The 27297-nt window shown below is 43.0% G+C and overlaps 1 protein-coding gene across 1 annotated transcript; it reads left to right on the forward strand.

Moving 5' to 3' along the window:
- Positions 1 to 200: 200 nt before the first annotated feature.
- Positions 201 to 26648, forward strand: tescb (tescalcin b). The gene is given in 9 exon segments (XM_013137092.3): positions 201 to 491; positions 494 to 512; positions 2941 to 3010; positions 3283 to 3363; positions 13594 to 13733; positions 21838 to 21899; positions 22964 to 23071; positions 23461 to 23508; positions 24001 to 26648. Coding segments are annotated over 9 exon segments (651 nt in total). The 5' UTR covers positions 201 to 446; the 3' UTR covers positions 24079 to 26648.
- The last annotated feature ends 649 nt before the right edge of the window (positions 26649 to 27297 follow it).

The following is a 27297-nucleotide window of genomic DNA, read 5'->3' on the forward strand; positions in this document are numbered from 1 at the left end:
GTTCATTTTCTGACTAGGTTCCTTAAAACATAGTAACTGCAGGTTGTAGGTGATTGAAGACAGACGATGCAATGAGACATTAAACATTAATTCAGTAATATACTAAATTGTTGCCTAAGTAGGTCACTGCTGACATTAGAAACTAGGTAAAAGGAGCATAAATAATCCATTGCTAAAAAATTGTGTCGTCGTCGGTTAGAATAAGCGGAAGTGCGCGCACTGCAGACGCTGACAGACGAAAATGCGTTAGGACCTCGGAGAAACTGGCGTATGACTTAATTATAAAGCGTAGTCTATGGATCTGTAACACGAGTTGCTGTTGGAAATGTGCTAATGAAAGAATAGCTCTTCCGTTGAACTGACACTGTTTCCATTTCACCAGCCTACCTGAGAACATACAGTATTTGAATGCGTTTGGATTGCTCGGCTGGCGCGTTTCTCGAGTTATGGGCTCTTTACAGTCGTTACCTGATGAACCAGAATACAGAGATTTTTGCAGCAAAAAACGGGCTGTGAGTATTACGTTTTTTCTGTATGTATACAATTCTAGTTTTTCTGACAAGAATATTTCATTACTGTAAAATAGAACGCCCCCACAATCCTTTCATGCAAACGTCATACCGTGTGCGTTCTGGGGGTTATTTTCAGAGTAGCCTGAGTTCAAGATTGCTGTAGGGCTACAAACAGCACTACTCTAAAATGATATTTGCTGCTAGCACTTTACTACTCCTTTCTGACACACTGCAAAGAGATGAGCTGGCATATCCTAAACAAATGAAAATAAAACCCAAACAGAACATTAACTTTTTGACAAAAATCAGACATAGGATAATCTCCTATGTACACTACGGTTCAAAAGTTTGGGGTCATTTAGAAATGTCCTTGTTTTCCTTAAACATCATGAAATTAGTTCAAATAGGAAATATAGCAAATTATTAGAAAATATAGTAATTGACAAGGTTGGAAATAATTATTTTTAATTGAAATAATATTTGTGTCCTTCTAGCTATGCTTTTACAGCATTGCAGACCTTTGGCATTCTGGAGATTTCACCACATGCTTCCTGAAGCAGCTTCCTGAAGTTGGATGGGCTAGATGTGCATTTCTTAAGTACCATACAGTCAAGCTGCTTCCACAACTGCTCAGTGTTGTGGAGATCCAGTGATCTCTGATTTATTTTTATTGGCCATTCTGAAATATGGCTTCTTTGCAAATCTGCCTAGAAGGCCAGCGTCCCAGATGTCACCTCTTCGCTGTTGATGTTGAGACTGGTGTTTTGCGGGTACTATTTATGAAGCTGCCAGTTGAGGACCTGACCGCGAGGCCGTCTGTTTCTTAAAATAGATACTTTAATGTATTTGTCCTCTTGCTCCATTGTGCACCTGGGCCTCCCACAGTTTACGCCGTTCTGTGAAGGGAGAAGTATACAGCGTTGTACAAGATCTTCAGTTTCTTGGCAATTTCTCGTAAGGAATAACCTTCATTTCTCAGAACAAGAGAAAGTTCTATTCTGTAATCACTCCCACAATTGCTGATGCTCCAGATTTTTTTAACTAGTCTAAAGAAGGCCAGTTTTTCTTCTTTAATCAGCACAACAGTTTACAGCTGTGCTAACATAATTGCTAAAGGGTTTTCTGATGATCAGTTAGCCTTTTAAAATTATAAACTTGGATTTGCAAACACAACATACCTTTGGAACAAAGAACTGATGGTTGCTGTTAATGGGCCTGTGTATGTCTTTGTAGATATTCTATTAAAAATCATCCCTATCCAGCTATAACAGTCATTTACAACAATAACAATGTTTACGATGTATTTCCGATCAGTTTGATGTTATTTTAATGGACACAAAATGCTTTTGTTTTGAAAACAATAAACTTTCTAAGTAACCCCAAACTTATGAACGGTAGTGTATTTAAAGGTTATATTCTGACAAGGTAATAGAAAGATGTGTTGGCTATAATGTACATTCTCAGTGCACTGGCTATGAATTATTGAAAATGCTAATTTCATGTTGAGCAACTTTTTTATTCATGTATCTTATGTAAGTTTAGAGTGCAGGCTTTGCTGAGCTAGCATGAATAATAGATTAGATTGTGTATATCTTCAGAAAAACATACAAGCATTGAATAAGGCAATGAATAGACAGGGTGTTTTCTTGGCAATCCATTACATTGTCTGATCTTCCCACCCTGGGTGAGTTTCACATACCTCTGGTTATCCAACAGCTCTAAACATACGGTTTTGCCTATAGCATAACATGAGGAACATATTGTCTCCACACTAAAAACAACCTTACTCACTCTCTCATCCACTCTGTCCCACACACACAAACATTCAAATCTATTCAAATAATATGATGACTGGGTAACTTCATCCTTTTTGAATATTTTGAGCTTATCCTTTTAATTCAGTGATATTTCTTGTCAGACAACATATAATACACCATTTGTTACACACTTAATAGCGAACTATTTATCTAGCTAAACTCTATAGTCCCACATACACAATGACAACAAGAGAACGCAAAGTTCAATAGTTTTTATCGTCTGAATATACAAATCCCGTTTTGACATGGCTGAAGATGGAATCAAATATAGATGCTTAGTAAACATTCAGCACTACTCTCTGCTGACACCAGCTGTACTCAATGTTAGCCCTACAGATGTCAGATCGAGCAGACTGATGGATAGCTCATCAATCATTGTATGTATTTTTAAAAGTTAAAAAGATAGTGATCCATTAGCAGCGTTTCTTTTAGAGAGGAGTGCTCCTGCCTATTCAGCGGGTACTGATGTGCTTCTTGGCATCCTAATTAGAGATGCCTCTTGAAGATTCAGATAGTTTTTGCTCCATTCTTCTAACTGTCCTCGTGTTATGTTAGGCTGGCATGATGTCCTTGTCTGTCTTGGACTCATGACAGTCTTTTTTTCCCCTCAGTTTCCTTCGAGCAGATTGGAATCTTGCACAAAAGATTCAAGCAGTTGAGCCACAATGAAGACAAGCTGAGGTAGGACTCCTGAATATTTTTTATCATTCATATACTCTGGAAAGTCCCACATTGTGGCATAAATGTGCTGTTGCATTTTTTAAGTTTAGATACACTTGAGTGTACAGTAATTCTGGCATAATACATATCTGTCAAAGTGGTTCTGCCCATTCCTTTATTGAAAACAAGCCTAACAGGTTTTATGTAGGCATTTTCTTTTCATTTAATTAAAATGTGTTATTGACCAGCTTTCTGGTGCACACCTACTTATCTTCCAATTTTTTAACTTGTAGGAGAGATGACTTTAACACAATTCCGGACCTGGCATGCAATCCAATTCGAAACCAAATTATAGAGGCCTTCTTTGATAAAAGGTAGGTTCCCTGCCTCTACAAGGCCAGATGAGAGGATGAGCCACCAGAAGCCCCACCTTCCTGCTGCTATAAATCATAGTTTGGTCTAATATTTATGTTTTAGCAAGTTACATTTAAGCAAAAAGGAGATACGCTCCTCAGAAACAACTTACTGCACCGAATGCTTATATTTTCACATTTGGTTCTGACTCCCTTGAATGTGAGGATTCTGCTCCCAAATGGCAGGAAAATCAGTGTGAACAGCGGCTCTTCCCCTTGTCCATGAGGAGGAGCTGGGGACCTTGTTGGCAGGGGAAGACTATTTGCTTTCATCAATACGTGTAGCTTGTCACTGGTGTAAAGCATAAATATGGCGCTCAAGCCATCATGTGGCAACAACATGGGAGGGCGAGGACATTGTTGTCAGATTGGATGTATCAGGTGCCAAGTCCAAAGGGTCCGACTCTCTGTCTGTGGATTCCAGACCTGTGCTTGAGACAACACATCCCACTGTGGAGGGTCTGTCAGTGATCCTTGTGGACCCCCTCTGGCCATCGCTATCCACCCTGCTTCGTGAGGTGTACAGTTCCCAACGGAGTACAGCTCGGAGCCAAGAAAAGGAATGAACTGACGGAGAGTCAGAGAGCTTTTCACCTGACTCACCATAAATCCCAGGGAATGTTGGAGAGCTGCCACAAAGTGATGCAGACTGCCTGTTCCCTCGATTTTCCAGCCGGAAACAAATTTCCAAATATGCTAACACGCGGGGCCCTTTGCACCTCAGTTGTGCCTCACAAGCATCTAGGACTTTAGAGAACATTTGAAACAAAAGGGAGAGATCGAACGGGAGAACCAGGTATTCACAGGCCCCTAGCATTGAAATTGAACAGCGAATATTCCCTGTACAAGAAGGTTATTGTCACATAAAAACAAGCTTCAATTAAATCAACAAATGCAAGCTGGTCGTTGGGACACACAGATAAGAACTGCTGACGCACACTAACGTACCTGTTGGAGGGTATTTCCTCTGTCAGACGTGGGACAGCAAATTGTTGCCTTTAACCTGAAATCACCAATTTCATCATCCAGGACAAGATGACTCACACGCTTCACTGACAACGGCAAGCAACCAACTCACATTTCCTGGGGTGGAATTCCTCCCCCCCCACCTCTCCCCCTTGTGATTGAGTGTACAGGTGTCGTTTCAGCTGAATCATTCAGCTAAATCAGCGAATACCAAGAGGGCAACAAGCAGATGTACCGCTTGGCAGTGGCTGAAGATTAACACATCTCCCAGTCAGTCTCGGTTGGGATTTACCAATCAATCGTACAAGTCCATCCCCGCGTCCTCTATCACCGTCTGGTCTATGTCTGCCAACTTCAGGGGTAAACTACAACTTATTATACAGTCCGCAGACAGGGTCATCGACTGTCGCCTGCCAAACTGGCCATCTGTCCCATAGAGAGTAATAAGACGGTGCTCGCCACATCAATCTCCCTGTATACTATAAACTTAACTGCTGCACTCAATTTCACAGCAATTCATTTAGCAGTCACTCTTATACAGAGCAACATAGAGGATCAATTGGTGTTAACTTTCATGCTCAGGGACAGAAAAACACATTCTTCACCTAACCAACTCAGGGATTCGATTTAGACACCTTTCAATTACTGGTCAGATGCTCTAACCGCTAGCCTATCTGCCAACTGCCACCATACCGTGCATTTGAACTATGTTCATCTCCCTATATCTTTCTATAGTACATAGTTGTATTGTAAACTGCAAATCCATTTATATTATTGACTGTCTGCTCGAATGTCATTGTATGCTTAACACCCATTTGTATGTAATTGTATGTCAACTTTGTGTAATTTTTATGCATTCTTTGTCTATTCATTGTGTGAGTGTACAGGTGCTGGTCATAAAATTTGAATATCATCAAAAAGTTGATTTATTTCAGTAATTCCATTCAAAAAGTGAAACTTGTATATTATATTCATTCATTACACCCATTCTGATATATTTCAAATGTTTATTTCTTTTAAATGTGCTGATTATAACTGACAACTAATGAAAATCCCAAATTCAGTATCTCAAAAAATTTGAATATTATTTAAGACCAGTACAAAAAAAATATTTTTTGTAAATGTTGGCCAACTGAAAAGTATGAACATGAAAAGTATGAGCATGTACAGCACTCAATACTTAGTTGGGGCTCCTTTTGTCTGAATTACTGCAGCAATGCAGCGTGGCATGGAGTCGATCAGTCTGTAGCACTGCTCATGTGTTATGAGAGCCCAGGTCTGGCGTATCGCATCTTCCTTTTCACAATACCCCATAGATTTTCTATAGGGTTAAGGTCAGGCGAGTTTTCTGGCCAATTAAGAACGTTAGTTACCTATTGTAACTCTGGTTATATGAGTGGAGCGGAGCCCCCTAGAGGGGCTTTAGCTCCTAGTGGTTTACCCATGCCGCGTCAGCGGCCGTACTGAAAACTCATTATGCAAGATGCATCAGCCAATCAGGGCACGCCTGCCCCTATATATGACCCGTGAGCCCAGAGAACGTCCTCCCGAATTATTCAGCATAACTCATGGGACGGCAGGGCAACAGGTCTAGGGGGCTCCGCTCCACTCATATAACCAGAGTTACAATAGGTAACTAACGTTATATTTCGTGGAGCTCCGCCCCCTAGAGGGGCTTTAGCTCCTAGTGGTTCACAGCGGAGCGAGCGAGCCAAAAATGTACTCCCTGCCGGAACACCAGTAAGCTAAAAAAGGATCAGTAAAAAAATCCCGATCCCAATTACCCCAAGACGAACATCCTGACAGCTGACAAAGTCAGAAGGTGATGCTCGAATGCGTATGAAGGAATCCTCCAGCATAGCGTAAGAAAATAAGCTATGCAGGGAGAAGGGATGTTGAACTCCACGAGAGGGAAATGTATCCATCCCGCATAAGCCCAACAATATACGTCCATGCTCCACACATCACGAAATGAGGGGCATGAAGATATAAACATAAACGGAAAAAAAATGAACGAGGGAAGATGGAGACACGTCCATCAAATAAAAACGGACAAACGCCGAAGGCGTCGACCACGACGGCGCGGTGCAAATGTCATCCACTCTGACTCCGTGGAAAAGGGCAGAAGAGGCAGCAACACCCCGCGTGGAGTGTGCACGGAGACCCTCCGGGACAACGGAACCCAAAGCTCCATAGGCCAAAGTGATACAGTCACAAAGCCAATGGGACAGACGATGTTTGGAAAGCGGACGACCCAACGAGGAGTTCGCATAGCAAACAAACAACTGGGGAGTCAATCTGATAGACCTGGTGCGTTCCACATACAAGGCAAGGGCACGCACCGGGCACAAACGGTGAAGCCTCTCGTCCTCCTCCCGAGCGTGCGGGGGAGGGAAGAAGGCCTGTAGTTGAATGGTCCTTGAGCGAAAAGAACTCGTGATACTTTTCGGCACAAAGGATGGGTTAGGTCTCAACGTAGCGCAACCCAAGTCCTCTCTGATGGCATAGCACCCGGGGCGCACAGAGAGAGCGCGGAGATCACTCACCCGTTTGGCGGAGCACAGAGCGACAAGCAGGGCCGTCTTAAGGGAAGCAACTTGAGAGAGCACTGTTGTAAGGGCTCGAATGGGGGTGCGCAGAGAGCGCCCAGCACCTTAGCCAGGTCCCATTGAGGAGTGCCCAGTCTAACCGTCGGGCGCAGACGGCTCGTCCCCGAAAGGAAACGGCGAAGAAGAGGATGGCTGAAAACAGTTTTTCCAGCAAAACCTTCATGGCACGCAGAGATGGCAGATGCGTAGCCGCGGATGGTCGAAGGAGACCTATCCATATCGAAGAGATACTGCAGAAATGACAGAATCTCCTCCACAGGACAACACGAAGGGTCCGAGGACCTCTGCGCGCACCATGATACAAACATATTCCAGCGAGAGGAATATAATTTGGATGTAGACGATGCCCTAGCGCCCTGGATGGTGCGCACCACGGCTTCGGACAAACCCCTGTTCAAGAGCCTGACCTGCTCAGGTGCCAGACCCTGAGGGCTCCTGAGAGCGCTGGAGGGTGTAGAATCGAGCCCTCCGCTTGTGACAGCGCGTCCTGTCTGGGCGGAATTGACCAAGGACGGTCCACCAGCAGCTGGATCATCTCCGGATACCAGATGGCTGCGGGGCGGTCGGGTTCCACCAGGAAGACCCGAAGCCCCTCCGTCCTGATCCGAGCCAGCAGGCGCGCTATGCAGCGTTGCGGAGGGAACGCGTACAAGAGGCCCCGGGGCCAGGGGTGGTGCGCGAAAGCCGGGCGCCTGGCAGGGCGGCCGGCAAAGGTTGAGAGCCGAAAGCAGATCGAGAGCCCTCGAGTCTCTCATTGTGCGTGTGTCCATGACCAGACCCAGGTAAGAAACCTGCTGGGCTGGTCTCGGCGCACTCTTCTTCCAATTCACCGCGAGACCCAGTCGCGTGAGGAAGGACACCACACGGACAGTGTGTGACCTGGCCAGTCCCAGGGACGACGCTAGAATTAGGAGGTCGTCTAGATAGGCCAGGATCCTGATGCCCTCCCTGCGTAGAGGCTCCAGAGCCGACTCCAGACATTTGGAGAAGGTGCGTGGGGCTAGAGCGTAGCCGAATGGAATCCTTGTATACTCGTAAGCCTTTCCCAGAAAGGCAAAGCGGAAGAACTTCCTGTGCCTGCGAACGATCGGGACATGGAAGTAAGCGTCCTTGAGGTCTAAGCTCGAGCAGAAGTCCCCCGGTAGAAAGGCCTCGAGCAGACGGCTGGTGGTGAGCATGCGGAACGGGCACTTGGCCACGTGCGCATTCAGATTGCGCTTGTCCAAGATCGGTCTCACTCCCCCTGTCTTCTTGGGAACCAGGAAGTAACGGGAGTAAAAACCATTCTGCTTGAGATCCTCCGGGACCTCGGAGATCGCTCCTTTGCTCAACAGTTCCGTCACCTCCGACAGTAGAGCGGACACCCTGTCCGGCGATGACATCACCGCCTCCACTATCCCCGAGAAGGGGGGAGGAACAGATCTGAACTGGATCAGATAGCCCAGCTTGATCGTTCGATCGAGCCACAGTGACATGGAACAATGCTGACGCCACTCCCAATAATGCTCTGAGAGAGGAAGAGCAGGTAGTTGGGGGGCGTTGGCGAGGAAAGACTCGAATTCCCTCTCCGCCCTTACCGCCGCCGAGCTCGACCCGAGAGGGAGAGACACGGCCCAAGGAGGGCAGGAGGAGAAAGGGATGAGAAAAAACAGGAGAAAAATTTGTTGCCGCCTCAGGGGGCAAACCCGGGTCCGCCGATTGAGTGGCAATTGCGCTAACCACTGAGCCATCCCGCTGTACATGAAACCCTGCGCTCTCACTCATAGGAACCTGAGTGGAGCCCGGTATTTGCATACGCGGACATTGCACCCTGAGTGGGGACGCGTTGACAAGGAGACACCGGGTAGGGTAAGCAAGACTGGAACGGTCAGGGAGGGCAGAAAGCGAGACAGAGGCGAAAGCCGGCGGTGATCCCTGACGTGTGATCCTCTCGCTGCGAGCAGAATGAGATGCCGCCGCAGTTACATCTGTAACAACGGGCGAAGTATCAGGGAGCTCGGCAACCCGCGAGTGGCGGGAGAGAGAGGAAACCGGCGAATGCATATGCGAGCGTTTCCTTGACGGCGAGTGAAAACAAACGCAATATTGCCGGGCAGGACTCTGAGAGCAAACACGCTCCTGACTGGCGGGTAGCGGGATAGGAGACGACTCTGAAACCGCTAGCCGGCACTTAAGTCTATCAGAGCTGGCAGGTAGAGAGGAGCGAGAAGTTATACTTATAACACCCCGAACACACTCGCTATCCTGACAGTTACCAACAGAACTCTTATCCCTACAGAGAGCAGGGAAAGGAATAGAACGTGCACAAGTAAACACATTAGAGAACCTACCAGCTGCAGGGCGAATGAGGGAAAAACCGCTCATTTGCGCCACTGCTCATATCCAACGGGGCTGGCATAGAGACAGGGAGAGCGTTCACCGAGTCTCTATTAGCCACCGAAGGAGGCAAACTAGGGCATGTGGAATTCTCAAGTGATTTAACAGTCTCAGACACCGCCTGAGCCTGCACAAAAGCACAACTTACGCCCAAGTAACGTTTAGCCTGTTTATTAAAATGTAAAGAATGCCGGGCCGAGTCTGCGACGCCGTCAGACTCAGCCCTTGCTCTTTTGGTGAAGGAAGAGACGGGGGCCGTGAGGGCAACGTTGCTACTCACAGCCCGCTCCACGCCTAGTCAGGATGGTCTGGGCTTCTTAGACGGCCAGGGGACGCTGAGTCTGGGAGCGGGTAGTCTGCGACGCACCGGAGGAGGAGCAGGAGCTGAAGCCGTGGCAGGAGGGGCTGGGGCAGCAGCGGAGGCGCTGGCGACGTCTGGCAGAAGAACCCTGGCGATGGGAAGAGGACCATGTAGCAGAGCGGGCAGATGAACCGGCTAGAGGAAGGTGCCGGGATAGCTCCTTCCGTCCTTCGTCCGTCTTCTTAAAAGACGCTATGGTCGTGTGGACAGCGTCGCCAAAAAGCCCTCCTGGGAGAGAGGAGTGTTGAGGAGGGGTGCGCGATCGCACTCACGCAGAGAGGAGAGAGAGAGCCACAGATGACGGTGACCGACGACAGCCGGCGCCACAGAGCAGCCAGCGCAGACAGTCTGGGCCTGGTTAAGGTGGAGGATAGCCTTGAGATTAGCCGCTACTTCCTCGACGTCACGTGACAACAGGGAAGGTAAACGGTCCAAGATGTGGGAAGCCGCTGACGCGAGGAGAGCAACGTTGTTCGCCGCGGCCAGGGCTTGAGATCCCAGAACATAAACCTTGTCCCAAAGCTGTCCTGAGAAACGGTCCTTGGTAGAAGGCAGGGCAGGCTTCTTACCGGACCAGCCCCAGGAAGGAAGGAAGTGAGCGGCCAGCTCGGGTTCCAACGGCGGAGTGGCAGAGCTGATAGGAGCGAGACAACCATGGACCTTGGTGAAGGTGGCGTAGGATCTGACGGGCGCCCTGGCAGAAGCTGGAGCAGACCAGGAACCCTCGGAGAAGCCTTTAAAACCACGGACCTCAGGAGCAGGGGAGTCCATCGGTTTTACTCGCTCAGCCCAGGAACCGAAGTACATATCCGAAGGCTGCTTTGGTGTAGGCAGGGGAGGCAAAGGCAGCTGGATACGGAGAGCTGCTCTCTCAATCATACCCGCAAACTCCACGCGGAGAGGGGGCGGACGGAGAGAGGCAGCGGAAGAAAAGTCGTCCTCGAGTTCTCCCCGGAGAGAAGGAGAGTCTTGGGAACTGCCACCACAACCCATGTGGGAAGGGAACGAGCTCGCTTGCGTCAGGGGAGTGCGGTCCTGCGTAGAAACGTCCTCCACTGACAGCATGTCGTCCTCGTCGTTGTCATCGCAGGAGCTCAGCACGGCGGGGACGTCCACCTCCTGCTGAAAGTAGGCTGCCCTCTCCACACGTGTAGGGCGGGACAGGACGGCGCAGGAGGAGCAAGCCGGGGGATCAGTGAGGACCGTCACGAGCGTCGTGTGCCGGTCCCAGGCAGGAAACACATGCAGAAATGCGGATCCTGGTCAGAAGACAGGGTCGGGCCGCAGCGGCAAGCGGCAGCGAAATACTTGTTCATCTTGAGAACGTCGAGCTGAAGAATGTCGACGGCAAAAATATTCTCAGGCTGAGAGTAATCAGACGTATTCAACAAACTGTTGCTGAATAAAAAGGGAGGACGTTCTCTGGGCTCACGGGTCATATATAGGGGCAGGCGTGCCCTGATTGGCTGATGCATCTTGCATAATGAGTTTTCAGTACGGCCGCTGACGCGGCATGGGTAAACCACTAGGAGCTAAAGCCCCTCTAGGGGGCGGAGCTCCACGAAATATAACTGGGATACCATGGTCCTTAAACCAGGTACTGGTAGCTTTGGCACTGTGTGCAGGTGCCAAGTCCTGTTGGAAAATGAAATCTGCATCTCCATAAAGTTGGTCAGCAGCAGGAAGCATGAAGTGCTCTAAAACTTCCTGGTAGACGGCTGCATTGACCTTGGGCCTCAGAAAACACAGTGGACCAACACTAGCAGATGACATGGCACCCCAAACCATCACTGACTGTGGAAACTTTACACTGGACTTCAAGCAACGTGGATTCTGTGCCTCTCCTCTCTTCCTCCAGACTCTGGGACCTTGATTTCCAAAGGAAATGCAAAATTTACTTTCATCAGAGAACATAACTCAGCTGCAGTCCAGTCCTTTTTGTCTTTAGCCCAGGCGAGACGCTTCTGACGCTGTGTTTTGTTCAAGAGTGGCTTGACACAAGGAATGCAACAGCTGAAACCCATGTCTTGCATACATCTGTGTGTGGTGGTTCTTGAAGCACTGAGTCCAGCTGCAGTCCACTCTTTGTGAATCTCCCCCACATTTTTGAATGGGTTTTGTTTCACAATCCTCTCCAGGGTACGGTTATCCCTATTGCTTGTACACTTTTATCTACCACATATTTTCCTTCTCTTCACCTCTCTATTAATGTGCTTGGACACAGAGCTCTGTGAACAGCCAGCTTCTTTAGCTATGACCTTTTGTGTCTTGCCCTCCTTGTGCAAGGTGTCAATGGTCGTCTTTTGGACAGCTGTCAAGTCAGCAGTCTTCCCCATGATTGTGTTGCCTACAGAACTAGACTGAGAGATCATTTAAAGGCCTTTGCAGGTGTTTTGAGTTAATTAGCTGATTAGAGTGTGGCACCAGGTGTCTTCAATATTGAACCTTTTCACAATATTCTAATTTTCTGAGATACTGAATTTGGGGTTTTCATTAGTTGTCAGTTATAGTCATCAAAATTAAAAGAAATAAACACTTGAAATATATCCGTCCGTGTGGATTGAATGTATACATTATACAAGGTCACTTTCTGAATGGAATTTCTGAAATAAATCAACTTTTTGATGATATTCAAATTTTATGACCAGCACCTGTATACTGCATAGATGGACTTTTTTAATAAAGGCGATTTGATTCTAATAGTGCTTATAGCTGACTGTTGTGTGCAGCTGGATGTCTGACCCAAGCCAAGGGATACGAGACAACAAGGGGAAGTATCCCTTTAAGAGTAAAAACGACAATCCATGGGACAAGAGGCTAATAAACAGATGACAGATAGTATTTTGTTTTTGAAGAAACATGACACACATTTACATTTTTGTCATTTAGCAGACGGTCTTATCCAGAGCGACTTAGAATAAGTGCATTCCTCTTAAGGTGTCTTGGAATCATAATAAGTACACTTTCCTTAATCAAAGCAATTGGTTGGCAAAGTCAGTACTGGAGAAATCAAAGTTAAGTGCATTTTAGTTTTTTCTCGGGTGGTGGGGGGATACACAGCCTTAGCACACATGCTCCAAAGTGTACAAAGAAATAGCCTTTTGGCTAGACAAGACCAAGTCATATTTCTTGCTAGATTTTGTGATGCTCAAATTAGTTCTCAGTGGATTTAGTGCAGTGAGAAGCAAAATAGGGACGAGTGGGAATTTGTAGCACCTGGAAGGAGGGGCTTCCGCAGCTCATCTCTTCACGTGACACTCCAAGGTGTAACATCCTGGCTATGCCCTTAGCCATCTCTGTGCTAGGCTGGGGGCCATAGTCGGGACCTGGCAGGGGAGAGGCCTCTAGCCATCTCCAGTTGGTTTTTGTGTTTCCCAATTAGAAGCAGCTTCTAATTCATTGCCTCTAATTGGGGACCTATTTAGTTCAGCTATTTGCCACACTTTGGGTGGATTGTTTGTGCTATGTGCCACAGTTTTTGGTTGCCTCTTTGTTTTTTTTGTAAGCCTACATTAAAGTATGTCGTGCTATTATGCGCCTGCTCCTGTGTCCTGCCTCCTGCACCGTGACACAAGGCTTGACTCTCTAAATGTTTTCAGTGAATTAGGGGTTTTGAATGTAAATTTGACCACACTGATCAACCAAACAGGAAATATTAGTATACAGCAAGTAAATTAATATTATATTATGTATCAAGGGAGACATTACGAGCTACTATTCCATTCATCCATTTGAACTTGAAAAGTGCCATTACCCGTGCTTCCAGACTCTATATACTGTATATATGAGTTGTTTCCAAAAAATGAACCATTGGTACTTTCTGATATGTAACACAGACTCGCATTTGAAGTATTTCTGTTCTTTGACCTGATGCTGTAGAAACTTCCATCAGAACGGTGAGGGGACAGTCCAGGAGATTGGCTTTGAGGAGTTTCTGGTGGTCATGTCCCACTTCAGACCTCCAGCACTGAACATGACAGAGGAACAGAGAGAAAACATCAGGAGGGAGAAACTCCGCTGTAAGTTTTGTCACGAAAATAGGACCGTACAGATGGGTGACCTTTTATGGCATTATGTCATAGCTGTCATAACTAACTGTTGTAATAACTAATCATTTAGAAAGACTTTACCAACTATCTCTGGGATTAAACATTTGATCTCTGTTATTATAGTGTTATTTCCAGGTTTCAAACAATCTATGAAAAGTAAAATATATGTATATTTAGACTGATACCAGGGGGGGGGGGGTATGTTTTTTAATGTCCTGATCGGGTCATCACTTGTGACAAACAGAAATGATTACTGATTTTGAGTATGAGGAGAAACCCCTACAGCTTTACAAAAATATCCCAAAACTCAAATAGTCTTTTTCCAGAAATTCTTGTTTGGCTAAAACCTCTGAATACTGACGCAGGTTGTTGACAGTACACTCACATGTCAGGGTGGAAATGTGTTGGTGTCCTCATTTATAGTATTAATAATAACACAATATCAATGTTACCTGTCTAGGTAACTGTTAACGTCAAGGTAAGGCTGTTTAGGGTTGAAGTTTGTGTGAACATAACCATATACAGTAATAACTCCAGTGAAATTCTCATTCTAGACATATTTGGACAAGGGCATGGATATAAGCCTACTAAATGACCTGTTAATGTCAGTACTACTACCAATATTATTCTTATTTCTTTCCATTTCATTAAGCTAGCTATTTTAATGCGTTGTCTATATTGCAACCTTGAATAAGCTATAGAAAAGTAATGAAAGTTTATAGTCTGAATATGAAAAGCCTACATTGAAGCATTATAGCAAGTTTATGCAGTGCCCCAGGCCGATTAATGTCTTTATGATAGAATGGTCAAAAGCAAATCGTGGAAGGTGAAAATGTAATATTCACCACTTGAAGGATGGGCTATTGATATAAATCTGCGTACTGGGTAAGCTCTGGGTATCATCTTTCAGGTTGAAAAGGTTATTTCTACTGGTGCAGGGGTTTAAGCATTAGCCTGGACTTCGAACATCAAATATGTGCATAACCAATTAGTCGGTATCAACGTGTCAGGTAGCATGTTAGCGTGACTAAAAGTCAGCTAAAGATTGTTGTTGTTCAAATAAAAAAATGGCATCTCACCACTAGTTTGCAATTTTTATTGTTAGTTTGATTAGAAGTAACACAGAAGCACTTGATATGGCAACATTAGAATGCAACATTCGCCACTTGGTTGAAATTTAAAATATCCAATAGCATTTGCAGAACAATAATACACGAACAGCATGAAATACATGTGGAGTACATTTAAAGTACATTTGTTTTGTCTTTCTGTAATCAAAGCAATTTAAGATCCAATTAACCAACTATATGTAGCTAGTGGTTTTCTTTTATGAGAGCATGATAGAAAACCACCGGCTTGACGCAAGGACATCAGTAGCATCCTGCTCATTTGGTCATTCTTCCAGAAAGATCTGGAGTTGATTCCAGGTGTGGCATTCACATTTGGAAGTAATTGCTCTCAGTGCAAGTGAAACAGGCCAACCTTAGGCTGCAAAAAAAATAAAAAATCCACCAGAGAGATAGCAGGAACATTAGGAGTGGCCAAATCAACAGTTCGGTATATTCTGAGAAAAAAGTATGCCCTGGTGATCTCTGCAACACAAACAGGCCTGGACATCCACGGCAAACAACAGTGGTGGATGATCGTAGGTTCCTTTCCATGGTGAAGAAAAAACCACTCCAGGATGTAGGCTTACTGTATCATTATCCAAGTCTACCATAAAGAGCAGACTTCACGAGAGCAAATACAGAGGGTTCACCACAAGGTGCAAACCATTCATAAGCCTCAAGAATAGAAAGGCCAGATTAGACTTTGCCAAAAAACATCTAAAAAAGCCAGCCCAGTTCTGGAACAGCGTTCTTTGGACAGATGAAACTAAGATCAACCTGTACCAGAATGATGGAAAGAAAAAAGTATTGAGAACAGCTCATGATCCGAAACATACCACATCATCTGTAAAGCATGGTGGAGGCAGTGTGATGGTGTGGGCATGCATGGCTTCCAATGGCCCTGGGTCACTAGTGTTCATTGATGATGCGACAGAAGACAGAAACTAACGGATGAATTCTGAAGTGCATAGGGATATATTGTCTGCTCAAATTCAGCCAAATTCAGCAAAGTTGATTGGACAGCGCTTCACTTTCCAAATGGACAATGACCCAAAACATATGTTAAAAGCAATCTAGGCCTTTTTTAAGAATATTCTGCAATGGCCGAGTCAATCACCTGATCTCAACCCGATCGAGCATGCATTTAACTTGCTGAAGACAAAACTTAAGGCAGAAAGACCCATGAACAAACAACAACTGAAGACAGCTGAAGGCCTGGCAAAGCATCACAAAGGAGTAAACCCAGCATTTGGTGATGTCCATGTGTTCCAGACTTCAAGCAATCATTGCCTGCAAAGGATTCTTAACAAAGTATTAAAAATGAAAAATGAAAATGTTTGCAATCCTTAACGTTTCATATGATCTTTTTTGTACAGCTGAAAGCTGTAAGACTTCACTTCAATTGCATTTCAGTTGTTTCATTTCAAATCCATTGTGGTGATGTAGAGGGCCAAAATTATTAAAATTGTGTCAGTGTTCCAATATTTCCGGACCTCACTGTATGTGCAGAATGTGGTTTGGCATTGTCCTGCTGGAATAAGCAAGGCCTTCCCTGAAAAAGACTAGATGGCAGCATATGTTGCACCAAAACCTATAGACAGTGGGGGGAACAAGTATTATATACCCTTGCCGATTTTGCAGGTTTTCCTACTTACAAAAGCATGTAGAGGTCTGTCATTTTTATCATAGGTGCACTTCAACTGTGAGAGACAGAATCTAAAAAATCACATTGGTTGGTAGGTGATACATTGTATCACCTACCAACCAGTAAGAATTCCAGCTCTCACAGACCTGTTAGTTTTTCTTTAAGAAGCCCTCCTGTTCTCCACTCATTACCTGTATTAACTGCACCTGTTTTAACTCGTTATCTGTATAAAAGACACCTGTCCACACGCTCAATCAAACAGACTCCAACCTCTCCACAATGGCCAAGACCAGAGAGCTGTGTAAGGACATCAGGGATAAAACTGTAGACCTGCACAAGGCTGGGATGGGCTACAGGACAATGGGCAAGCAACTTGGTGAGAAGGCAACAACTGTTGGCGCAATTATTAGAAAATGGAAGATGTTCAAGATGACGGTCAATATCCCTCGGTCTGGAGCTCCATGCAAGATCTCACCTCGTGGGGCATCAATGATCATGAGGAAGGTGAGGGATCAGGCCAGAACTACACGGCAGGACCTGGTCAATGACCTGAAGAGAGCTGGGACCACAGTCTCAAAGAAAACCATTAGTAACAAACTATGCCATCATGGATTAAAATCCTGCAGCTCACGCAAGGTCCCCCTGCTCAAGCCAGCACATGTCCAGGCCTGTCTGAAGTTTGCCAATGACCATCTGGATGATCCAGAGGAGGAATGGGAGAAGGTCATGTGGTCAGATAAGACAAAAATAGAGCTTTTTGGTCTAAACTCCACTCACTGGCCCTCATTTATCAAAAGTGCGTACACCAAATTTCCAGCGTATACCTGGCGTACACCCAAAACCACGGTGACTTTGAGATTTATCAATATGGACGTTGGCGTACGGCACTCTCAAATCCTACGCCAGCTCAGGAGGTGGTGTACGCACGTTTTGAGTTAGTGCGGAAATGCGCAGAAAAAAAAATCCTAACGCACTGACAAACTAAAAGATATGATATATTATGACCCACTAAAAAAAACAACAACATAATAATTACAAACTTCAGTGTTTATTTTTGTGCAGCATGGACTTCAATGTTTAATTTGTGTGACTTTACCAAAGCATTTGATTTATATGTATTCCTTCAGATGCGAGCCTGTGCGCTTTACATGACGTTTCAGTGTTAGGCCCGGCAGTTGCGCACGGACTGGGTTCAGTAATAAAAGGCTTTTAATGACCAAAATATAATTCAGACTGACAAAATAATAAAAATGACATTCTTCTTCTTTTAAATAATAATAGAAATAATAATAACGACATTGACAGACGGATCGGTGCAGCTTCTGCAGTAATGCAGTCGATGTATCGGTCTGTCGTGGTGAAGAAAGAGCTGAGCCACAAGGCGAAGCTCTCGATTTACCAGTCAATCTACGTTCCTACTCTCACCTATGGTCATGAGCTTTGGGTCATGACCGAAAGGACAAGATCCCGGATACAGGCGGCCGAAATGAGCTTTCTCCGCAGGGTGGCTGGGCGATCCCTTAGAGATAGGGTGAGAAGCTCGGTCACCCGGGAGGAGCTCAGAGTAGAGCCGCTGCTCCTCCACATCGAGAGGGGTCAGCTGAGGTGGCTTGGGCATCTGTTTCGGATGCCTCCGGAACGCCTTCCTGGGAAGGTGTTCCGGTCCCGTCCCACCGGGAGGAGACCCCGGGGAAGACCTAGGACACGCTGGAGGGACTATGTCTCCCGGCTGGCCTGGGAACGCCTCGGTGTCCCCCCGGAAGAGTTAGAGGAAGTGTCTGGGGAGAGGGAAGTCTGGGCATCCCTGCTTAGACTGCTGCCCCCGCGACCCGGCCCCGGATAAGCGGAAGATGATGGATGGATGGATGGAACGACATTCTTCTTCTAAATAACAATAAACGTCATTTATAATAAATGTAATAAAATAATAAGACGAATATTACAAATTGTAATGCAATTATTAATGTGAATGAATGGCACTCCACATCACATCATCATCTTTTATTCCGCTTTTTTAAACTGCTTTCTACCTCCCTGGTGATCGTCTCAATCTCCACGTCAGAGAAGTTTCTCTTTTTTGCCGTCTTCCGTGTGTCCATGGCGTAAAATGAGGGCGTGGGGGATGCGGAGACTTGAATATATAGGGGCGTGTTATTCTAATGACGATCATTTTCAGTCGCGGCATTTATCAAGGGAAGGTATTGCGTACACCTGGATTTTAAAGGTACGCACAGTTTCATAAATCAGGCGGTGAGAGGAGTGTAAGCAAAATCGTACGCCAACATATACGCCCGTTTCTACGCAAGAATGATAAATGAGGGCCAATGTGCATTAGAGTATTCTTCTGTATGTACCATTCATAAGCATATTACACTCATATGTATCTATAATATTCAATATTTCTATCCGTATTGTTCATATTCCCCATCCTAAAAATTGCTACTTTTTTTTTGCTTTACATATCTCTTAATTCTTACTGCTTAGACGTCGTGTGCCGTGTCCACAAGAATTTATTTGTGCAGGATGACGTTGTGTTATTTAATGCATTTGAAAAAAGAAACTACTTAAACTTGAACCTTGGCTATGTGGTTTGTGCTGGTGTTGACGTCCAGATGATGAGCATGGGCCGGGCAGTTTGTTTGTGCAGTCCACTCAAACTGTTTTCTGTGTCGATGGAAGTAAGATGAAGTTTTAACTAGTGAGGCGGGCACAGTACAGAGGTCATTCTTAATGATTTTGCAGCATGTAGTAAATGGGATGGCGAACTCTCCCACACATGGAAGAAAAAGGGCAGGCATAGGAAATGAAAGCCAACATCCTCAATAGTCTTGTGGTGTTTATACTGTAAGTAGACATATGGGTTAGTATAGAGTTGTCTTTAGACAAGTTGTCTTGGCAACTCCACTCAGACTACGTCACAGGTAGTATTTTTAACAGTGGCACATAGACCTCTACTGGACTAATATAGTAACACACTTGCAATAGTAGTACAATATGCAGTATTATATGAAATTATTTACAATGGCCTGCCACATTGTTCATTTCTAACTATTTGTGAAGTATTGTCATGTTATCAGGGAAGGGGGTTTTAAGTGACATACTGTGTTTAATTGTGAAGAATCTGTGTGCATTGAAGAACTAGAGATGCAATGATGTAAAACATTTACAGAGATAAACATGTAATGCATTAACTCAAATGCCCAGTGTAAGAGGATCTGAGAGACTAATCAGAAACATAAAGTACCTTAAACTTGACATTTTGTCAATTTAATAATTAATTAAGCTTTTTATTTTATATAAAAACAAGCATCCACATCTTTAAAAAAGGATTGTATGTGTGCTTTCTATCATGTTTTCATAATAATTGTTTTGGGTTGGGAGGGTTGGAAACCCTGTTAGTAATATAAACAAACATTTGTTTCTTAGTGTTGGCCTGGAAGAGAAAAATATGTACTTTTTTCTTAGTTGATAAAAAACAGTCACATTTTCATGTGGGCCTCAAAATGTCAGTCCTGCCTGGGTGTTTAGCTTAGTGAGTTGAATAATTCAGTAAAATACTTTGAAATACAGTATGTAGTCCATTTGACACCTAGGTGTGTACAGTAGGTGTACTGTAATACGATCAAATTATGTATTATAATGTCACATTCAGAGTAAGCCCTTTACAGTGTGCTACAATGAAAATCAGAACGTGATGGCCAACCTGTCAGTGGCAGTCTGTTTTTGAACCTGGTGGGGAGCACAGGTTGACAGGGGGTCTGAGGGTGGGGTCTGAGGGTGGGGTCTGAGGGTGCTCCGGCAGAAATACTTTCCTGCATTTCTATGGCTCAATGCAGCCATTTTTATTTCTATATCAAATTATAAATTGGGTTTTAAGGCACTAAAAGTACTTTCTTCGAAATGGCAGTGAAATAAAATATTTTTTGACAGATGGTGATTATTCCCAAACTAAGAGGGAGTGAATAAATTAACGTTAGCTAAAAAGACAATTTAACTATACTTACTATTATTTTCTTGAAAAAAGGCATATATGTGCAGTCCCAGCCTTTCGCTTCATTGTAGATCAATCACACTGGTTGTCTGATTTCTGTAGCTACATGACATGACTGAATGAAAAGGAAATAGTAGGATAATCTTAGGCTGGCCTCACTAAAAGTAGCCATGCAAAGATGAGTGAACAGCAGCAAACAGACATGCAAATTATACCAAGAATCATGGTCAGCAATGTTTCCGCAAGGAAAAATTCAACTTCACCATTGCTCTACTGTCTACTCACGCTATGCAAATCGGTTAGCCTAGACAATGTTATTTTCAGGGACATGCAGTGTCAAGATGTCTAGTTCTGCGCAAATGTATTAAAAGGCAACAAAACAGTTTTTTGCCCCCTGGTAGAGGCAGTCAGATTTTGGTCTAACATCAATTATGACTTAACATAGTCCATGATGCCATGCAATTTAACGAGGTTTTAGCTGTTTTGCTACCAAAGGCCCCAGAAAGCTTGTTTGGATACATGGCATCATGTATGACCTGTCCACCGCCATGTTAACAGAAGGGAAGTAGCCCGCGGCTATGCATTATTATACAGGCTTTACACAATAGCCAGGTAAACTTGTCATTTCAGCTGTCAGGATTTTTAAACTATAAAGAATGTTTGAGTAATTAAAGGAACATCAGAACCTCTCTAGTTTTCTGAGTGATGGTGCTATAGCACACAGCTGAGGTGTAGGCTTTACCAGCATTTGAAACACATTTAAAGTTAACTTCTGGGTTTTCCAATCGCATGTATATCTTATTACAAGGTATCAGCCATGGCGAACAGACACAGTTACAGATAAGTGTATGAGGAGATGGGCACTCCCCTACTGTAGATGTCTGTGCTAAGCGAGCAGCGTCAGATACCTATGGATATTGACTGAGTCCGTTGAGAGTCGCTGATGTGGCGGGGTCATCATCTTAAAGTGGATATCACAAAATGTTTTCACATTCCGAGTGTAAGACCAATAACAGCTAGTTATTCATTCAATAAATCAATCCAATTTATTTATTAAGCACTTTTTACATCAGCAATTGTCATAAAGTGCTTTTCCAAAACACCCAGCCAGAAACCCCAAGGAGCGAACAACAACAGTGTTGAAGCACAGTATTGACCAGTAACTAAAGGTTGCTAGTTCAAATTGGTGAAAAATCTGTAATTCTATCCTTGAGAAAGGGCTGGGTTTAATGTGGATGCCAAATCTTGGTCAAACCTTGTGTGCAAACTGACAAAATCTTTTCTAAGAGATAGTTCACAGTTCAAACACTTGTGTCTTTTTTTCTCTAGTCCTGTTTAACATGCATGACACAGACAACGATGGAACGATCACTTTGGAAGAATACCGACATGTGAGCCACTGCCCTTTCTTCACATACTCAAACACACTATCTGCCTTCACATACTCAAACACACTATCTGCCTTCACATACTCAAACACACTATCTGTCTTCACATACTCAAACACACTATCTGTCTTCACATACTCAAACACAGTATCTGCCTTCACATACTCAAACACACTATCTGTCTTCACATACTCAAACACACTATCTGCCTTCACATACTCAAACACACTATCTGTCTTCACATACTCAAACACACTATCTGCCTTCACATACTCAAAACACCACTATCTGTCTTCACATACTCAAACACATTATCTGCCTTCACATACTCAAACACACTATCTGTCATAACATACTCAAACACACTATCTGCCTTCACATACTCAAACACACTATCTGCCTTCACATACTCAAACACACTATATGCCTTCACATACTCAAACACACTATCTGTCTTCACATACTCAAACACACTATCTGCCTTCACATACTCAAACACACTATCTGCTTTCACATACTCAAACACACTATCTGTCATAACATACTCAAACACACTATCTGCCTTCACATACTCAAACACACTATCTGCCTTCACATACTCAAACACACTATATGCCTTCACATACTCAAACACACTATCTGCCTTCACATACCCAAACACACTATCTGCCTTCACATACTCAAACACACTATCTGTCTTCCACATACTCAAACACACTATCTGTCTTCCACATACTCAAACACACTATCTGCTTTCACATACTCAAACACACTATCTGTCTTCCACATACTCAAACACACTATCTGTCTTCCACATACTCAAAACACACTATCTGTCTTCACATACTCAAACACACTATCTGTCTTCCACATACTCAAACACACTATCTGTCTTCCACATACTCAAACACACTATCTGTCTTCACATACTCAAACACACTATCTGTCTTCACATACTCAAACACACTATCTGTCTTCACATACTCAAACACACTATCTGTCTTCACATACTCAAACACACTATCTGCCTTCCACTATTCTGACTGCCGCGCCTATATTTTCTGTAGGTAGTGGAGGAGCTGCTGTCTCGAAGCGGAGCCCTGGGGAAGGAAACAGCCAAAGGCATAGCAGACGCCGCCATGTTGGAGGTGGCCAGTATCTCCATGGGTCACATGGTGGGCAGTACATTCTTGTCTTGTCTTGCTTTTTATAATTTTTTGATAGGACACGCTGCTATAAACATCATACTATTGGGAGAGATTTTACACTATTCTGTTAAAAGTGATGGTTTAGGCCTTTGGCGTTCTCTGGCCAGAAGATCAGAAGGTGCGTGCAATATTTATGTGTCTGTGTTCAGTATGAAGCAAATTTTACAAGAATCTATCTTAGCACCCAGACTGGAAATCATCGTTATCTTCTATTCTTTCACTCTTCTATGCATTGCACTTTATGCTAGTTAGAAAATTGCACAAACACTAAGTTGCATCTTCCTTCAAACTGCATGTAATGAAAAGTATTCATTACCTAAATCCCCAAATCTGCCATTAATATAATTTATTTGCAGGAGCCGGATGAGTTTTACGAGGGGATCACATTTGAACATTTCCTGAAGGTTTGTACTAAACATCTTTTGTTAAAAAAAAATATTACTGGTGTAGATTTTCTTATTTCAGAGGTTTTTAGTATTTAAGTAATTTGACTATCTAAGTAAGTTTGCTGCATTGTCCATTTAATCTGCACTGTTCTTTAAAGGGCTCACCTTTGATTCATACCTACAAACATACAAAGTAGGCCTTGTAACCTTAGTTTTGTTGGCGCTATGCAATTAGAAGCCAAAATATACGATTCTTCTCTACTGCCCTTTCTTGCCATCAACTTGATTTTTATAAGCATATTGGCTGAATTTCTAAATTAACGTGACCCTTGAGACAAGAGGTTTGCCCCTTCCTGCTTTAGAAACTAGGCTATTTGCAAAAACAGTGGTGGGATGGCCACTTTGTTGTGGTGTAAACTGCACATTGCCCTTGTTTTTAGAGTACACAAATTTGAAGTTTATACTACGAAATTTGCCTGTAGTAAAACAAGATTCACGGTATATTTTCAGATATTGAAAGATATTGAGATCGAGACAAGAATGAACATTCGCTTTTTGAATTTGGACACGACCACCCTGTGCAAGTGATCTTTGACTTTTTCTTTTACTATATTTTGTGATAGTCTGTCATTTTATTAACTGGCCGGTTAAGGCACACTTCAAACACTGACTAACTATAAGCAAAGCTTTGATATGGATTGGTTTGGTGTTAGGAAGTTTTGATCAGGGAATGTTTAAAGTAACTGTTTAGTGAACCAGTGGAAGGTGCACTGTTTGTTTACATGGCAGTGGATACAATATCCAACTCTGCTTATGCAAATTAATAAACACAATCAGATGTTTTTTGTCTACGATATTGCTAGTAGAATCCACTGAAGCAGTTTATATGTTGGAAAACTACAGTAGTTGACTTGGTTACCAGTTAAACAGACTCGCTAGCATAACTTACAAAACAGCTCAAGAATGAACTTAATTGACTCATATACTACGCATTATCGGGAAATAATGCACTGTTTAAATCTAATGTATAAAATAATGCACACTTTAAATGTAATATATAAATCTTTTAAGCCAGTCAGAACCAAAATATTCCATGGTATGAAATCCAAAACCTTTTGAGAACAGGATGCATGTTCATCCCTCACAAAATGCAATTCACAACCTGCACCTAAAACTAAAGTCAAGCAAACGGATGAATAAATGCTCCATCTTGGTGTACTTGCATTCATATTTTTTATGACCTGTATTTGTCCACAGATTTCCAACACAGAAAAGCTGCTTATCACAATAGTTTAAAAAAAAGCATTAGATTGTGATTATTCTAAGTAATAATATTTTGAAATCTTGAAACACTGGACAGTTACTTTATGCTTCAACAACCTACAGTAGTAGGTTCTAACACTCACCATGTTTCGGGAATGTCTTTGCACGTATGAGTAACTATGCAAAAATATACAGATTAACAGTAGGTATGTTATGAATTTAGCATGCTATTTTGACAACCTGTATCTGTCACTGTATATTGTGTGTGAAAGTCTAAACAATGCACTCAATTATATCAATCAATTATTCAGTCAATAGCAATGCAATACACCAGTAATAAAACATATGCAATGAAGTGAATGCCAAAAATGAAACTCCATTAGTAAACACCTATGTTTCTAAGGCTGTGTGGAATGAGATACAAATGTTTGCACGAGGGAAATCGAGGGCACATACATTGTATTCCATTATGCACACCAAAACCATTGCTCTGCCACTGCCCATCAATGTTGAGTCAGTCCAGGTTGCATAAAAAAGGTACTTATTCCTGAGGTGTAACCTGCATGTTAGTATGTTAGTCATCATGGTTTACAGTATAGCTAACTGTACATTTTCCCAAGCTTTGGCAACAACCTCCTCATATTGAGGTTGGTAGTTTCCAGTCAAATGTGCATCAGACATGTAAATGTTTTGAGAATCAAGCCAACTTTAGCATTTGTTGGCTATTGAGATTGGGAGAAGTAAATGGAGTCAGTTCTTATTTAACTTGTCTCTGCTGCCCACGAGAGGCAAAAAACTGTGAAATGTTTTTGATTTCCACATTTCATCATCGCAAGGCTCTACCACTATTGATGTTATTTATGTTTTTCTTGAAATGCATGAATGTAACACACGCTGCACAGTTATTTGACTTCCATTATGATATATATCTGATTGTCCATAATTTATCGAAACATGACAAAATGTCATAGATTCATTGGATGAAATTGGTTACCATTACACCTTTTTGGCCTAAATCATTTACAGATAAAGATGTATTTTAAGTATGCACCAGTAAATACTGAAGACCCCCAACGTATTGGTTGCTATCTATATGTTAGCTCATTTTTGTTTGAATATATATGTTTATACTGTAATATGAAATATTTTCATGCTGGGATATTATTACAATGATGTGATTTTCTTTTTATTGAGATAACATTAAAATAATAATGAAAAACCTCTCTTGTAACAGTGCATGATCTTGCTGTTAAATTGAATGATAATGTAGAAATGTTTTGTTTTCTTTCACATTCTTAGGGATTATAACAACATGGTTTAAAGACAGTTACATTCTCAGACAGCTATGGAGTGCAATCTATAATGAAGTGTGAATTTGCTTGGATCTTAATCAACATCAAAGTGCATTTACTGTACATAATAACGTTTGCAAAAACCTATGCTTTCACAAACTTGAATGTTTCCCACAAACCTCAGTTAAAGTGTAACTCCTGAGTTAAAGTGTCTGCTGTGGTGAAGGGATCTCCCTCCTACCTTACTTCACCTCACACATAACAACACACACCACAGACCTCAGTGATCATCCAACATATTTTTCATCAGTTCTAACTAACCTACATACTGACCTAATTTTATTTTGTGCACATTCTTGTAAATGGTGGTTGGTTTACCGTACTTGACTGTACAGTAATTGGAGTTCATTTGTAGTTTATTAAATGTAAAAGAAGAAAGAGCATGAGCTGACTGACTTTAGGCTGAGAGTTTCCCTATTTTCCCTATAAAACCTTTCACTTTTTGGGGGGATATTAAAAATGGCAGGATTTAGAGGAAGACAAGTAGTTGCTGGGGATGTATGTGAATTATTTGTGTTTCAGCAATCATTTGAGATTTTGCCCAGACTTACCCTCTTGTCTCTTTAAATAAAGTTGTGGGTAAAAACAAGGAACTTGATTCATGACCTAGAGTGTATCCCTCCCTAACTTCCAGTTTTGTATGAGCTTGTGATCTAAGGTAACCTTATATTTCTGATGACATTTCTATATGCCACTTATTTGGGTTATTTTCTATGAATCTTCACACTGTTACCATCAGTTACATGAATTTTGTGTTAACAGTAAGCAAGTCAACTAATTAACAACATCGATCCACCCAAGGAACATCTACCCAAGATATAGAAATGTAATTGACCACTAACTAAATTGCCAGTCAATTACTAGTCAGTTTCGTGAAGAGTGTTTGAATGATTAACATGCTGTTTAATTGTGTGCCATTACATGTCTGCCATGTAGGGAGTGATGAAGATCCATCACAGACTATTAGAACTATGAGAACCCATCACCCAGAACACACTGATAGCCTCTCCCGTACACACCCATATCTTGTGACTGTCCAGACAGAAGCCAGGCCATTTCACAAAATATTTCCTATCAGATGTTGTGTTGTGTCATGCGTCACTGTGAGATGAGGTCACAGACTCAGTGTCTCAAGTCCTTCCTGCATGGCACATATCTCAGCCTAAGGTTAACACCACAGACGGCAGTACAG

Source organism: Esox lucius, chromosome 14, assembly GCF_011004845.1.
Source record: "Esox lucius isolate fEsoLuc1 chromosome 14, fEsoLuc1.pri, whole genome shotgun sequence".
Lineage (NCBI taxonomy): Eukaryota > Metazoa > Chordata > Actinopteri > Esociformes > Esocidae > Esox > Esox lucius.